This window comes from Lithobates pipiens, unplaced genomic scaffold, assembly GCF_037356315.1.
Source record: "Lithobates pipiens isolate NorthernLeopardFrog02 unplaced genomic scaffold, aLitPip1_a1.2 Scaffold_8, whole genome shotgun sequence".
In the NCBI taxonomy this organism is placed as follows: Eukaryota; Metazoa; Chordata; class Amphibia; order Anura; family Ranidae; genus Lithobates; species Lithobates pipiens.
Genome location: NW_027507903.1, coordinates 136,944,114 through 136,958,047, shown reverse-complemented (window position 1 = coordinate 136,958,047; position 13,934 = coordinate 136,944,114). Strand labels below are relative to the sequence as shown.

Genomic DNA, 13,934 nt, shown 5'->3' with positions numbered 1-13,934 from the left:
GACTTATGCGTACCAAAGGACACAGCAACATCTGTGGCCCTGTCAGCTGCATCATCCATATTTAGAGTCTCCCACATGGCAGTAACAAGTGTCAACCAGCGCTTTTTCACTCCCTGCTGAGACTGGAGGATGACTCATCCTTCCTAGACAGGCCACGTCCCCAGCATCGTCCCCGGAAGAGCACCGTAATTAGGACCCAGCAAACACCAATGGCCGGCATCTATTTTTCATCCATCCCGGGCAGGAAGAGAAAGGAGGAGCCCTGGCATCTCGACGAGACTCCAGCTGTCTCCTTAGACTAAGGAAAAATGGCCGTCGTGATGTCATTGGCTACACAAACATGGCCGCTGCCAGAGATCAGCCAAACCAAGGGAAAAGGGCCACCGTGAAGCCATTGGAACTCCCAAACATGGCCGCCAGTTTGACATGCTGAAGCATGCTGCCAGGATCCTCTGTGCCTTCAACATCGCTGCACCCTCTGCAAGGGCCCCCCCCTCCAAAATGGTACTGTACTCCACCAGGCCGGGTGAACATTTAAGGGGATACCGCTGTGCACTCTGCACTGCTCGCATCGCTGGGACCCACAAACTGCACACTACCTCCCACTGCACAAATAGCAAGGCATGCGCATAGGGTTCTCTGCTACACCGTCTGCACTGGTACACCCCCCAAATATCATCCGGGCAGAACACCAGAAGGGGAATGGCCGTTGAGGATATGTTGCAGCCAACCTAGCGCGTAGCTGTGGTCTGCACACGCTTGCTGGCTGGACTGGGGAGACTACTGGATCTAGATTATCCAGCCTGTCAGTTGATTGTAGATCTTCTAGGAGAAAATGCATGGAAGACAAAGCAAAAATTTGCTAGGACCAAAAGAGCCCAATGAGCTAGTTCCTTACTCCTGGCTAGACAGAAATAAACTTAAAGAGGAAGTAAACCCTGATGGGGGGCATAGTAGCCCATTATGTGTCACTTACCTGACAGTCTGGAGCATCCATCTTCTTCCGGGTACCACTGCTCCGGCAACTCGCAGCGCCGGAGCAGCGATGACGTCACTCCCGCGCATGCGAGCCGTCAGTAACGGCATATCACCGTTAGCAGCTGCATGCTGCTAATGGCGAGAGTGCGCATGCGCCGTAGACAGCTGTCACTGTCTTTTAGTAAATATCTCCTAAACCGTGTAGCTTTAGGAGATATTTCTTGGACCTACAGGTAAGCCTTAATCTAGGCTTACCTGTAGGTCCTGTAGGGGTTATATACCAAGGGCATAGCCAGATGTTTTTTGTTCTGCCTAGTCCTACTCCTGCAAGGGTGATATAACCCAATGGTCAAGATTAAGGGGGCGCTGTTTCAGTTGATGAAAGAAATATTGATTAGTATATTGCAAAGAATATGGAATATGTTTAGTAATCAACAGTCATACAATACTTTAACAAGATTTTCAATTTTAGTAAAAATGAGGCTCATTGAAACCGAAGCACATCAATGACATCAGTTCAATATTTTATATGCAAGCTTTTATTTAAACAGCACATACCTGTAGTAATTTGGTTTAAAAGGCCCATTCTTGTTCAGACCCAGGTACTTGGCCTGCTCATCTGATAGCTCAGTAAGGTGGGCATCAAAAGTGGGAAGATGAAGGCTGGCCACATATTCATCTACAGGACAGAGATTCCATTAGTTTAGAAAAAAAGTCATAAAAATTACAAATCCTAAGTTTTAATATTTTATCAAGACACTTACCCATCTTCTTAGGCAACAGGTAGACATCCTGTTTATAGCGACCCTCAGGGGCATTGTAGAGTTCGATCAGAGCCAGTGCCTGAGAAAGACAGATTTATTTTCTGCAACTCATCTATAACACTTAAAAAATGGCATTAAAATCAGGTCCTACTAAATGGCAGCTTGCAAACGTCTACCCCTGTCATTCAAGCATGGGCCTTCAAACTATTGGGCTGGACATCTGTTTGGCTACAAGCATGTTTCTGGATTGTGGGAAGCAGCAAGAGCATCCAAAGTAAACTCACAAGCAAGAAGTCAGTGTAACAGTAAACCCGTATATAGAACTATAATAACTCTGGTGGAATAAGGAAGGGTTTCAATGTGACTAGCATGACATCTCCATAAACCCTTCTATAATGGGCTTTATAGTAGCAAATAGAAGCGACTGGAGGGGGTCACCCATCCGCTCACTTATATATATATATATATATATATTTTTTTTTAATGCACAAGAGAAAGTTCCTAGCTCTAATCCCTGTTGTCATCCCCCAGTCTTGGAGTTGCTTTACAAGAGAAAAACATGACCGTATTATGTCAATTTAGGTACTTAAAGTGGTTGTAAACCCTTACAAACCACTTTGACCTACAGGTAAGCCTAGATTAAGGCTTACCTGTAGGTCCAAGAAATATCTCCTAAACCTATACGGTTTAGGAGATATTTGCCCAAAGACAGGCACCGCTGTCTACGGCGCATGAGCCATAGACAGCGGCGCGAAGGCGCAATGAGTGCGGCATTTCCAATAATGGAGCTGCCGCGTGTGTCGGCTCCCGTGCGCATGCGCGGGAGTGACGTCATCACAGCTCCGCCGAATGACAGCAGCGGAGCTGCGAGAACCCACCGAAAAGATGGATGCGCCGGACTACAGGGGACAGCGGTAACATCGCTGGCTCCTGTGTCAGGTAAGTGACACATGATGGGCTACTATGCGATGCATAGTAGCCCATTATGCTTTGCCTTTGCAGGGAATGAAAGAGGAAAGTAAACCCATCAGGTTTTACTTCCTCTTTAAGCTGCAGCTTTAATTTATTTTATTTTTTTTAAAGCTCATCTTCAGCTTTTAGAGACAGTTTTTTTTGGACCAAGCTGGTCCAAACTTTTTACTTCATTGAGCGATGCAGTGGCTATTTTCTGTGTATAAAATGTATGTAGCAACATACTGTAAACAGCACTGTGTCCTGGTTGGGGGTATGGGAACTTCCTTGTCCTGCTACTGGAACAAAACCAAGTTGGGCTGGGCACTGCTCAGCAATTCACAGGAAGCTTTGTATTTTCTGAATGAATACAAGGCTTCCTCTGGCTGAGGTAGAGATTGTGACGTCTTCCACAGGCTTCTCCCCCTCAGTGAAACAGAGGAAGCTTTGTATTCATTCAGAAAATACTAAGCTTCCTTTGAATGGCTGAGCAGTGCTCAGCCCGACTTTATTTTGATCTGCGAGCGGGATGGTAAGTTCCCTTTCGAAAGGTCAGAACACAGCGCTGTATACTGTTAGCTAAGGCTACATACAGCTTTGGCAGCGCACACAGCCAATGCATCTATGTTCATTGAAAAAGGGAAATGGCTGCATTGTAAGCAGCTAAATAGTTTTAAACCCCACCTTTCCTTAAACCAATAGCTCATAACCATCAAAATACAGAATTGTTTAGAGCCCTGTGAATGTATCAGCAAATACAAATATTCATAAATAGTGGATTAGATCCTGAAAAATAAAAATAAGGCGCAGAGGGGAAGAATCCCTATATCAAATACTTTGGCTTGGGCAAGGCTGCCAAGGCATTTTCTTTCTACAAACTGAAATGAGGAATGTTAAACAAACTGGTTTACATGAAGACTTTGTACAAATCCTCAACTCAATGTGTGCATAGAATTCTAAGATACATACCTGTGTGGTTGCAGTAATAGACAGAACAAATGTTGGGACAGTGGAACAGCTCAGGTTGAGGAGACGTCCCTGTTAAACAATTTAAAAGACTATTCGATTATTTACATTTAACAAATATTATCAAATTAGTCTGGCACATTAAAATGTATATGGCGGGTTTTCAAACAAAATAATGAAAGTAGATCTAAAAAAAAAAAAAAAAAAAAAAAATTATATATATATATATATATATATATATATATATATATATATATATATATATATATATATATATATATATATATATATATATATATATATATATATATATATAATAATAATAATAAAGGGGGAAGTGTTTCCAGAGTACACCACAAAAGGGGCATAGGCTGTTGACACCTGCAGGGATCCGTGGCACAGAGCATCAGCAGACCCACTAATCTAGAGGAGTCCTGCCTTGCTGCTCTGTGTACCAAGAATGCAGTGGTTGTAATAAAATGAAAGCTGTTCCCATTTGGTTTGTAGTGTTGGATAGAGAAAAAAAAAAACAAAAAAAAAAAAAAAGCACCCTTTAGCATATTAAATATCTTCACTCACGGTCTGTACTAAAAACATCAGAAATAACCGAAATGTTCACTTTTGGGGAGTTTTAAAGTTGCCTTAGTTAACAGAGCCAATTTATCAGGTGTTGTCCCATCTGAGAACTATGACTAAATTGCACTGGATAAACCAGAGAAATCTCCCCATCCCATTTGTTTTTTCAGACCAAAAAACTAGCATCCAGATAGTAAACTAGTAATTTGTTTACATATTAAAAATACAAAGCACACTTTGATTTCCACAGGCGAGCACATAGGTAAACATCAATGCAATACACAATGAGCAAAGGATAAAACAAAAGAGAAACCAGAGATAACCTTTAGGCCTCATGCACACTGGACATTTGACGTTTTTACAGCAGCTTTTTTTTGGCTGTAGACTTTCTACAGTCATTAAACGCTCCACCATCTTACGCTATGTGTCCATGCACACATAGGCTGTTAGCAGTTTTGGGCAGTGTCATTTTTGAGCAGTAAAAAAAAAAAAAAAATCATTTTCCAGCTGTAAAAATCGTCCAACGCTGATAAACGTTGATAAATGCTCAAAAACATTGCTCAGCGTTTAACTTTTTTTCTTCAATGGATCAAAAGGTCTCTAAAAAAAAACCCTAAAAACCGCAAAACACAAAAACAAAAAACGCTATTGCAAAAAAAGTTGAAAAACTCACTGTAAAGCTACTGATAATTATATAAAATGTTTGTTTAGTGTGCATGAGGCCTTAGTGAAAGTTATACTGTATGTCAAATAAAATAGTGAATGTGTGCTTCATACCTCTGCCAAAAGAACAATCCTTTTGCCATCAGGCCAAATAACATGATCAACCTGAGACCTAACTCGCTCCCACGTCAACTCAGGAGTGCGTAGGCTTGCCTAAAAAAAATAAAAAAGAAATAAATGAGTGGTTTTAACGTCAAGTATACTGCGGAATACCTGGGTGAAACTCTGTACAAAAGGCGTTTAAATATAGTAAACAGATGCAGCCAACGATGACAAAAATCAAAAAAAAAATTCAACATTTTTTACAAATTTCTCATTTTAAACATTTGATGCATTTTTTTTTTACGTTTGTTAATAAAATATGGGTTTAAAGGCCAAGATCATTTCATGACATGTTAAAACCGTATCCAGGATGTAATATGCAACTAAACGAGTCACCACCGCTGTGACAGCAGGTCAAGGCTCTTCCCTCCACACCCGCTGTCACAATTAGAAAATGAACCAGTGCGGGGCTCCGCCCACCCGACATTCATTCACAGAGCTCTGTAAATGGGAGAACTACAACTACCGTCAGCCATTTAGGACAACGGCTTGTAGTTCTTAATGAACTACCAGAGAGCTGATTAGTGCTCTCAGTAGTCCATGGATTCCTCCTGTCATTTAGTAAGTGCCTGCCCGCACAAGGTACAGGCAGACTACATTGAAAGTCTGTGGAGCCTTGCATAGTACCCGCTACCTGCTGATTGCAGATGCAATGCTTTACAGTTTCCCAACTTTTTTTTTTTAAATAAACGCACTTTTTACCAGAAAAAAAATATGCATTTTTTTTTTTTTAAAGTGAACTTTGAGATTTTAAAATCATGGCATTGTTTTTATTTAGAATTTACACAGCGTCCCAACCTTTTTGGGGAATTGGGGTTGTATAACATACCAGCAAAGAAAAAAAAAAAAAGAAAAAAAAAAAAGAAGGTTCAGCCTCTGGCCTGTGGAGCCAGGAGACCTCGGATTCTTACCCTCCTTTAGTATGTAATGGGGAATTAGGGGAAAACCAGGGCCATATTTTCTCACAGAAAATAATGTCCAACACATCACTGTTTGCTGCACCCTGTACAAAAAAAAAAATTGGTTCTTTTTGACAAGTTGTCAAAAATGCAATCAAACATTTGAGTCCCATCTGCCAGGTATTTTTAACTAACTGAAAAAAATGGACGGCGTTTGTGCACATATTAGGCATGGTTTCTCTAATACAATAATGAGTCCTACTTACCACATCTATTTCAGTGTTGGAATGTCCCATATTGCAGACAATGCAGCCATTCTTCATACGATCTAGGTGCTCTCTGGTCACCACATTCTTATTGCCTGAACAGGTTACAGACATTTATAATATGAACATGGTCATAGGCTAAATAAGCAGTGCTTAAAACATTTAAATCATATCAATTGGTTTCCACAGTCACAAATAAAAGTACAATCTATATTTATCAGGCCAATAATGAAACTAAAACTTGTAACCCGTTCTCAGGTATGAAAGTAATGCAGGTGCACAGAGAAGCACTCAGTGTTGCCACTAGAGCTCCTCAAAGATTCTCTACAAATAAACTTAGGCTGGCCATACATTATAAGCCATTTTCTTGTATAATTTTCCTTTAGATTTACCAAAATCATAATAGGAGGAAAAATAAAAAAATTATTTAAATTTGTATGCAAACGGCATCTCTATAGAGCTAGACATGCCCCTTGTGTAACAGAACCTTGGCCTGGTGATGCAGCCCTAAGAAAATTAGCACTGCATTGGGGGATATGGGGTTTTGATCCCATGACCAAAAATAGGATTTATTCGCCATACTTACCTGGAAAAAAAAATAAAAAAATAAAAATAAAAAAATAAATAAACTTTGAGTAGGCACAGAGTCAGGCTAATATTAATTACCTACTGGGTTATACTTCCTCTCCAGGTGAATGGACACTGGTAGACCAAAGGTCTTTAGACAGGAAGTGATCCCCTATATAATCCCTCCCATACAAGAAGCACTTTCAGTTTTGTAGCAAGCACTGAATCCTCAAAAAAGAGGGAACTGATCTGTGTCCCATGATTTACTTAAAAGAAAAGGATTTAATAAGTAGGAGTCAGGCTAAAATTCATTACCTGCTGGAATTTCCCAGAGCAATAACCTTGAGGGGAGGAAGACACCCTGCAAATAATAGCCATCAGAACTTCTATACGGCAGCCTGCAGTACATTGCGGCCAAAAGCCGAATCCTCAGCTGCCTGAACATCCACTGGATAAAATTTTGTGAACGTATGCACTGAAGACAAGGTAGCAGCCTTACAAATCTGAGCCACAGATACCTGGTGTTGAAAAGCCCAGGAGGTTCCTACATCCCTGGTAGAATGAGCTCACCCCAAAGGGACCGTAGGCCCGAATGACCAACTGATGGACCCAATTGGCAATGGAAGCTGCCTGCCTTTTGGCAAGACCGCTTTGACATTGTGCCGCCACGGGCGTCAGCGGTAAAGTGGAGGTTTTTACCCCCACTAGCAGCCGAAAAGGGGTTAAATGCAGCTGCAAAATGCTGCAGCTGCGTTTTGCCAGCGGTATGACAGCGCTGCCCCATTGATTTCAATGGGAAGGATCGGTGAGTTCACTGCTCCAAAGAAGTTGCTAGCGGCAGATTTCAGTGTGAAAGCCCGAGGATGACTGGAGCAGCTGTTTTAGGGCGGCTTGCAGGTGCTATTTTTAACGCTATAGCACCTGCAAAACATCCCAGTGTGAAAGGGGTCTAAAACAAGAGTGTCTGATCCTCGGATCTCTGCAGATCTAGACAAATAAACCTCGACTGTGAATGTCCAAGGAGTGTAGTCTCTTCCGAACGAGGCTGAGAGGAAAAAAGGCAAAATAATGTCCTGATGTAAATGAAAGGCTGACACCACTTTTGGCAAAAAGGATGGAACAGGTCATAACATGACCCTGTCGTGGTGAAGGATCAAGTACGGTTCCCTGCATGAAAGGGCCATCAACTACGACACCCTTCTAACCGAGGCAATAGCCACCAGGATGGCTAGCTTGTGCGATAGCAAGTCTAAAGGATTTTCTTGATAGGTTCAAGTGGTTGTTTCTGTAACACAGACAGCACCAAGTTAAAGTCCCAAGAACACATAGGTGAATGAATGAATGAATGAATGATACTTATATAGCGCACAATGCGAACTGAATCGCCTCTAGGCGCTGTGGCGAGCTTTGATCATCTGCTAAAAGAGGAAGGTCTTGAGTTTTTTCCTAAAAGCCAGGTGATTTTCTTCCAGGCGGATGTTGATTGGTAGAGCATTCCATAGTCGAGGCCCTTGGACAGCGAATCTCCGATCACCCTTGGATTTATACCGGGCTTTGGGCACGAGGAGGAGGTTTTTGTTGGCTGATCGAAGACTGCGGTTTGGTGTGTAATGATTTATTTTCTCCATTAGGTATTGCGGAGCTTCTCTATGCACGCATTTGTGGGTGAGGCAAAGGGTCTTGAACATGATCCGATTTTTTACGGTTAGCCAATGTAAGCTCCTCAGTGAAGGAGAAATGGATTCCCAGGGTTTTTTTCCTGTTATCAGCCTTGCGTTTTGGATCAGTTGTAATCGCGCAAGTTGATATTGTGGTAATCCTATGTAAAGCGAGTTTGCGTAGTCCAGTCGTGAATTAATGATTGTTCCAACTACCACTGCTTTGTCATTCTTTGGGATAAAAGGGATGAGTCTGCGAAGCATGCGCAGCAGATGGTGAGATCGACTGACTACAGATCCTATTTGCGCATCCATTGACATTTGTGCGTCTAAAATAACCCCGAGACTCTTCGCTTTGGTCTTTGGGGAGATAGTCTGCCCAAAGACGGTTGGTGGAGACCAGGAGGTTTTGGTTGCGGGCTTATGATTTGGGTGTAAGATAAGAAGATCTGTCTTTGATTGGTTCAGCTGGAGGGAGTTGGTGGTCATCCAGTCCTCTATTGATTTGAGGCAGTTTTCAAGTTGTTGTTGTTGGTGATCTTTTTTTCCATTGATCCGGAAATAAAGTTGCGTGTCGTCAGCGTCATAGGTGCCCTAATGGGGGGAAAGCGAGTTGCCCCCTGCATAAAGGTTCGGACCAGTGAATGGGAGGCTAAAAAGGCCTTTGGAATACTGATAGGGCTGAAACTTGACCTCTGATTATACTCAAAGCCAATTTGATTTCCACACCCGACTGTAGAAAAGAATTCACTTAACCACTTAAGCCCCAGACCAATTGTCAGCCTAAGGACCAGAGGTCTTTTTACAATTTCGCACTGCACTAACTGGTAATTGCGCGGTCATGCAATGTTGTACCCAAACGAAATTTGCGTCCTTTTCTTCCCACAAATAGAGCTTTCTTTTGATGGTATTTTATTGCCTCTGCGGTTTTTATTTTTTACGATATAAATGGAAAAAGACTGAAAATTTTGAAAAAAAAAATAAAATGTTATAAGAAAAATCGAATAAACTCAATTTTAGTCATACATTTAGGCCAACATGTATTCAGCCACGTCTTTAGTAAAAAAAAAAAATGTCAATAAGCGTATATTGGTTTGCGCAAAAGTTATAGCGTCTACAAACTAGAGTACATTTTCTGGAATTTACACAGCTTTTAATTTAGGACTGCCTATCTCATTTCTTGAGGTGCTAAAATAGCAAGGCAGTACAAAACCCTCCCAAATGACCCCATTTTGGAAAGTAGACACCCCAAGGAAATTGCTGAGAGGCATGTTGAGCCTATTGAATAATTTTTTTTTGTCCCAAGTGATTGAATAATGACAAAAAAAAAAAAAAAAAGTTTACAAAAAGTTGTCACTAAATGATATATTGCTCACACATGCCATAGTTCTAAGTGGAATGGCACCCCAAAATATTTTCTGCTGCTTCTCCCAAGTACAGGGATACCACGTGTGGGACTTTTTGGGAGTCTAGCCACGTACGGGACCCGGAAAACCAAGCACCGCCTTCAGGATTTAAATATAAAATGCTACAAAAAAAAAAAAAAAACTGTTAGCGATCACAGGGATCAGGCCCGACTCTGCGAAAGCTGCAGTTATGCGTTTAGTGTTTTGTAAGCGACAGTGATTGATCGATACTGCACTTGGGTGGGCTGGGCGGAGGGGCAAAACGCAGGTGCCATCAGGTATCTGGGCTGATCCCGCTAAATGTTTTTTTTTGGAACCCTTAACGGCTGGGGACGTTAGTATAGATCTGATCAGATATTGATCTGTTCAGATACTATACCACTACGGGAGGTGTATGCTTTGCGCGTGGGTGTTAGCAGTACTGGCACTAACCTAGCGCTGCCTGGAGCGACGCAGACCCTATCTGACCCTAAAACCTAAATTGATATTACCCGCCGGGTGATCAGGGGGTTAAACCTTTATTGGGTAATAAATGGTGGGTGCCCTGATGCTATAAAAACCAAACTAACAAGCGTCACCCGTAACAATTATACGGTGATCACTGGTGAAAGGGTCAACTCTAGGGGCAATCAGGGGGTTAAAACCTTTATTAGGTAGTATATGGGGGTACCCAACACTATAAAAACCTGCCGAACATAAAAAATAACTAGCTACCTAGTGGCACCAGTGACACTAATGCAGCGATCAGAAAAACGATCGCTTAGTGACACTGGCAAAAGGGGGTGAAAGGGTTACCTGGGGGGGCAATCAGGGGGTTAAACCTTTATTGGGGGGTAGACCTAACACTAACTACCCTGACACTTTTTACAGTTACAACTGACACTAAATGCAGTGATCAGTAAATGATCACTGCAATCAGTGACACTGACTGGGGGGGTGAGGGGGGGGGGGTGACTGGGGGTTAAAGTGTGTTTATGTGTACCTACACGTCAGTGTAGTGTTGGTGCACTTACTAGGATGTCTTCTCTCCTTGCCGTCCGGTCAAAAAGGCCACCCAGAGGAGAGTGACATCACTTCCTCCTGTCTGCGTTTACACTACACAGGCAGGGGAAGCTTCTCATTCGCCAGGAGCAATCGAGAGGGGATGGCCAGAAATCAACAGCCATCCCCTCATCCCGGATCACTCCTGAAGTGAAACGGACCGCTGCAGCCAGCGGGAAGGGGTTCGATCGGAACACCCAACCGCTGGGAGGCAGGCACGTACGGGTACGTGCTTGTGCCTGTCCGTGCCATTGTGCCGACGTATTTTTACATGCGGCGGTCCTAAAGTGGTTAATCATGTATTTCCAATGATGCCATTTTTTTGGCTTCACACCAAGCACTACACGTCTTCCAGACCCTACAATAGATCTTTCTAGTGACAGCTTTTCTAGCATTCACTAGGGTAGACACCACTGGTCACAAGATGCCATGGTCCTTTAACACCCCTCCATAGCCATGCCGTAAAATTTAGGGACTGTAAATTGGAGTGGAATAAAGACCCTTGAGACAGTAGATCAGGGCGCCTTGCAAGCATCCATGGCCCATCTATTGTCAGTCTCACAATCTCTGGGACCAGGGCCTTTTGGGCCACGCTGATGCCACCAGAATGACTGGAACTCCATCTCTCCGAATCCTGCGCAACAAATGTGGAAGGCGAGGGATAGCATAAATCATGGAGTACTGGCTCCATGGAACGACCAGAACATCTGCTTTGATTGCTAGAGGATCGCTTGCTCAGGACACAAACTGCTGTAGCTGCTTGTTGAACCTGGATGCCAGTAGGTCGAGCTCTGGCCATCCCCAACGTTGGCATATTTCCTGGAACTTCCCTGGGTGTAGGGACCATTCCCCCGGGCAGATCTGCTGGCGGCTGAGATAATCTGCCTCCTGGGATATGGACTGCTGTGGCATTGTCGGAGTGAACCCCGATAGGGCAGTCCTGAAGCTCCACCTCCATGACCGTAGGGCCAGTTGTACTGCCTGTAATTCCAGGACGTTGATGGGCAGGATTTTTTCTGTCCTTGACCATTTCCCTTGAGCTGTGAGCCCCTCTAGGGTCACTCCCCAGCCTGAGAGACTGGCATCTGAAGCAGTAGTTTGAGTAACTGGGAGGAAGGATCTTCCCTTTCGCAGGTTCTGATCCTGGAACCACTAGTTCAGGCTTAAGCATGCCTGAGATATTGGATAATCCAGGGCTTGCCCTCTCCTGTTCCCAGCCAACAAGAGGTCTTGTAGAGGCCTAGAATGGTACTGTGCACAGGGCACTGCCTCAAAGGATGATACAGAGCCTAATTGAGGGTTGTCTGGTGCCCCCTGACCCTTCAGGGCACAGATGCCTTGCAGGTGGCAAGAATACTCTTGCTTGGACCGCATCTAGGATCAGACGCAAATACTTTAGACCTTGAGCTGGTTTCAAAGCTGACTTTTCGGTATTTATGTTCCAGCCTAAGCTTTTCAAATACCTCATTGTGCAGGTTATGCTCTGTTCTAGAGCCTGTAATGAGTGAACTCTGCGCAGGTGGTCGTCCAGATACCCGAGCACCAGGATCCCTTGGGCCAGGGGTGGCCAACCCGCGGCTCTCGAGCCGCATGCGGCTCTTTAATCGGTTTCCTGCGGCTCTTGCGTTCGGGCTGATTGGGGCGGTTTCATTGCGGTGACAGGCAGCCCGAGTCTCTGCACTCCTCCGCTCCTCCCACACATCAACAGCCAATCAGCATGTAGTGTCCCCAGCCCGCCACATTTGAATACATAGGCGCTGGAGTGAGGCTGAAGGGGGGCAGAGGAAGGAGAAACACGCTGTATCTGAAGCCGATGAGATACAAAAAGGTATGGCCACAAGTGTGCAGGTTACTGATCTGTCCTCCCTTCTCCCTCTGTCTTGCTCTGTACTTTTTTTTTTTTAATAACGGTTTCACCTGAACACTGATAAGATCTGCTCAGCACATTCTCTGTCTGTTGATAGTGTGACACACTGCTGGCTGTTAACCATTTCAGCTTCTTTTCACTTATTTATCCAGAGCTCTGTGTGTGCTGCATGCTTTCTGTGATGTTTTTTGGAAGAATTTACTGCTAGTTCAGGCTAGAAGACCCATTAACTGTTTATTGTTATCCTGACCAGTTCACTGTTTGTAAGACAATTTGTATTTTGGAAATTAGATGAGCTGCTGTCTTCTGTCACATGGATGTACTTTCAAAGGAAGATTACTGACCTGTGGTCTTTGTAGTGTTAAAACAGTGTGTAACATTTACAATAAATCCAGCTGAGCAAAAGTATGTGTGTATGAGGAAGGGATGGGGTGATGTTCATGTGTGCCCATGCGTATGATGTGGCTCTTTGCGGTAACTCGGTAAAAAATGTGGCTCTTGGTCTTCGTCTGGTTGGCCACCCCTGCCTTGGGCCATTAAAAGACCCAGTACTGGTGCTAGGACCTTTGTGAACACCCGGGTAGCTGTAGCAAGCCCGAAGGGTATTAGCCACAACAGAAAATGACATTCCTCTACTGTAAATCGCAGGAACCTCTGATGAGGCTGAAAGAAAGGTACATGTAAATACGTGTCCTTTATAATCGATGGAGGCTAAAAAGTCTTCCATCTGGAACGAGGCTACAACTGTGCCGACAGACTCCATCTGCAAGGACTGGATTAGTACATACTGGTTCAGGGATCTTAGGTCCAAAAATGGGCCCTGTGAAACCGTTTGGTTTTTAACCGTAAAAACAGGTTCGCTCCTTTGGATACAGGAACCTGTGCAAATCACTCCTTGATGCACGAAATGATGTAGTGCATGAAGCAATAAGTCTTTTTTTGGAGGATCCAAGGGAACATGCTGGATCTTAAAAACATCTGAGGAGGAACCTCAGCTTGTTAATGCAGGATCTAAGCGATGTGACCCACTTATCCTGAATTCTTGTTCTGCAAATGTCCGCAAAGTGCAGCAGCCTTCCCTCCACCTGACAGAGTGGAGGAGTCTCCTCAAAGAGGGCTTGGTCCTTGGTTTTGAAGAATTTTGGACCCAGAGCTTTTTCTGGCCCTGGC

At 43.7% G+C, this 13,934-nt stretch overlaps 1 protein-coding gene across 8 annotated transcripts in view; it reads right to left on the bottom strand.

Moving 5' to 3' along the window:
* The window catches only part of AHCYL2 (adenosylhomocysteinase like 2), a 164,357-nt gene that overhangs the window by 10,826 nt on the left and 139,597 nt on the right, over positions 1-13,934 (bottom strand). For all 8 annotated transcript variants that reach the window (XM_077472934.1, XM_077472936.1, XM_077472935.1 and 5 more), the window contains exons 12-16: positions 6,226-6,320; positions 5,013-5,111; positions 3,663-3,731; positions 1,743-1,821; positions 1,537-1,657 (exon numbers count right to left, since the gene is read on the bottom strand). In XM_077472934.1, the coding sequence (XP_077329060.1) occupies positions 1,537-1,657; positions 1,743-1,821; positions 3,663-3,731; positions 5,013-5,111; positions 6,226-6,320 (463 nt within the window). The remainder of the gene's footprint in view (positions 1-1,536; positions 1,658-1,742; positions 1,822-3,662; positions 3,732-5,012; positions 5,112-6,225; positions 6,321-13,934) is intronic.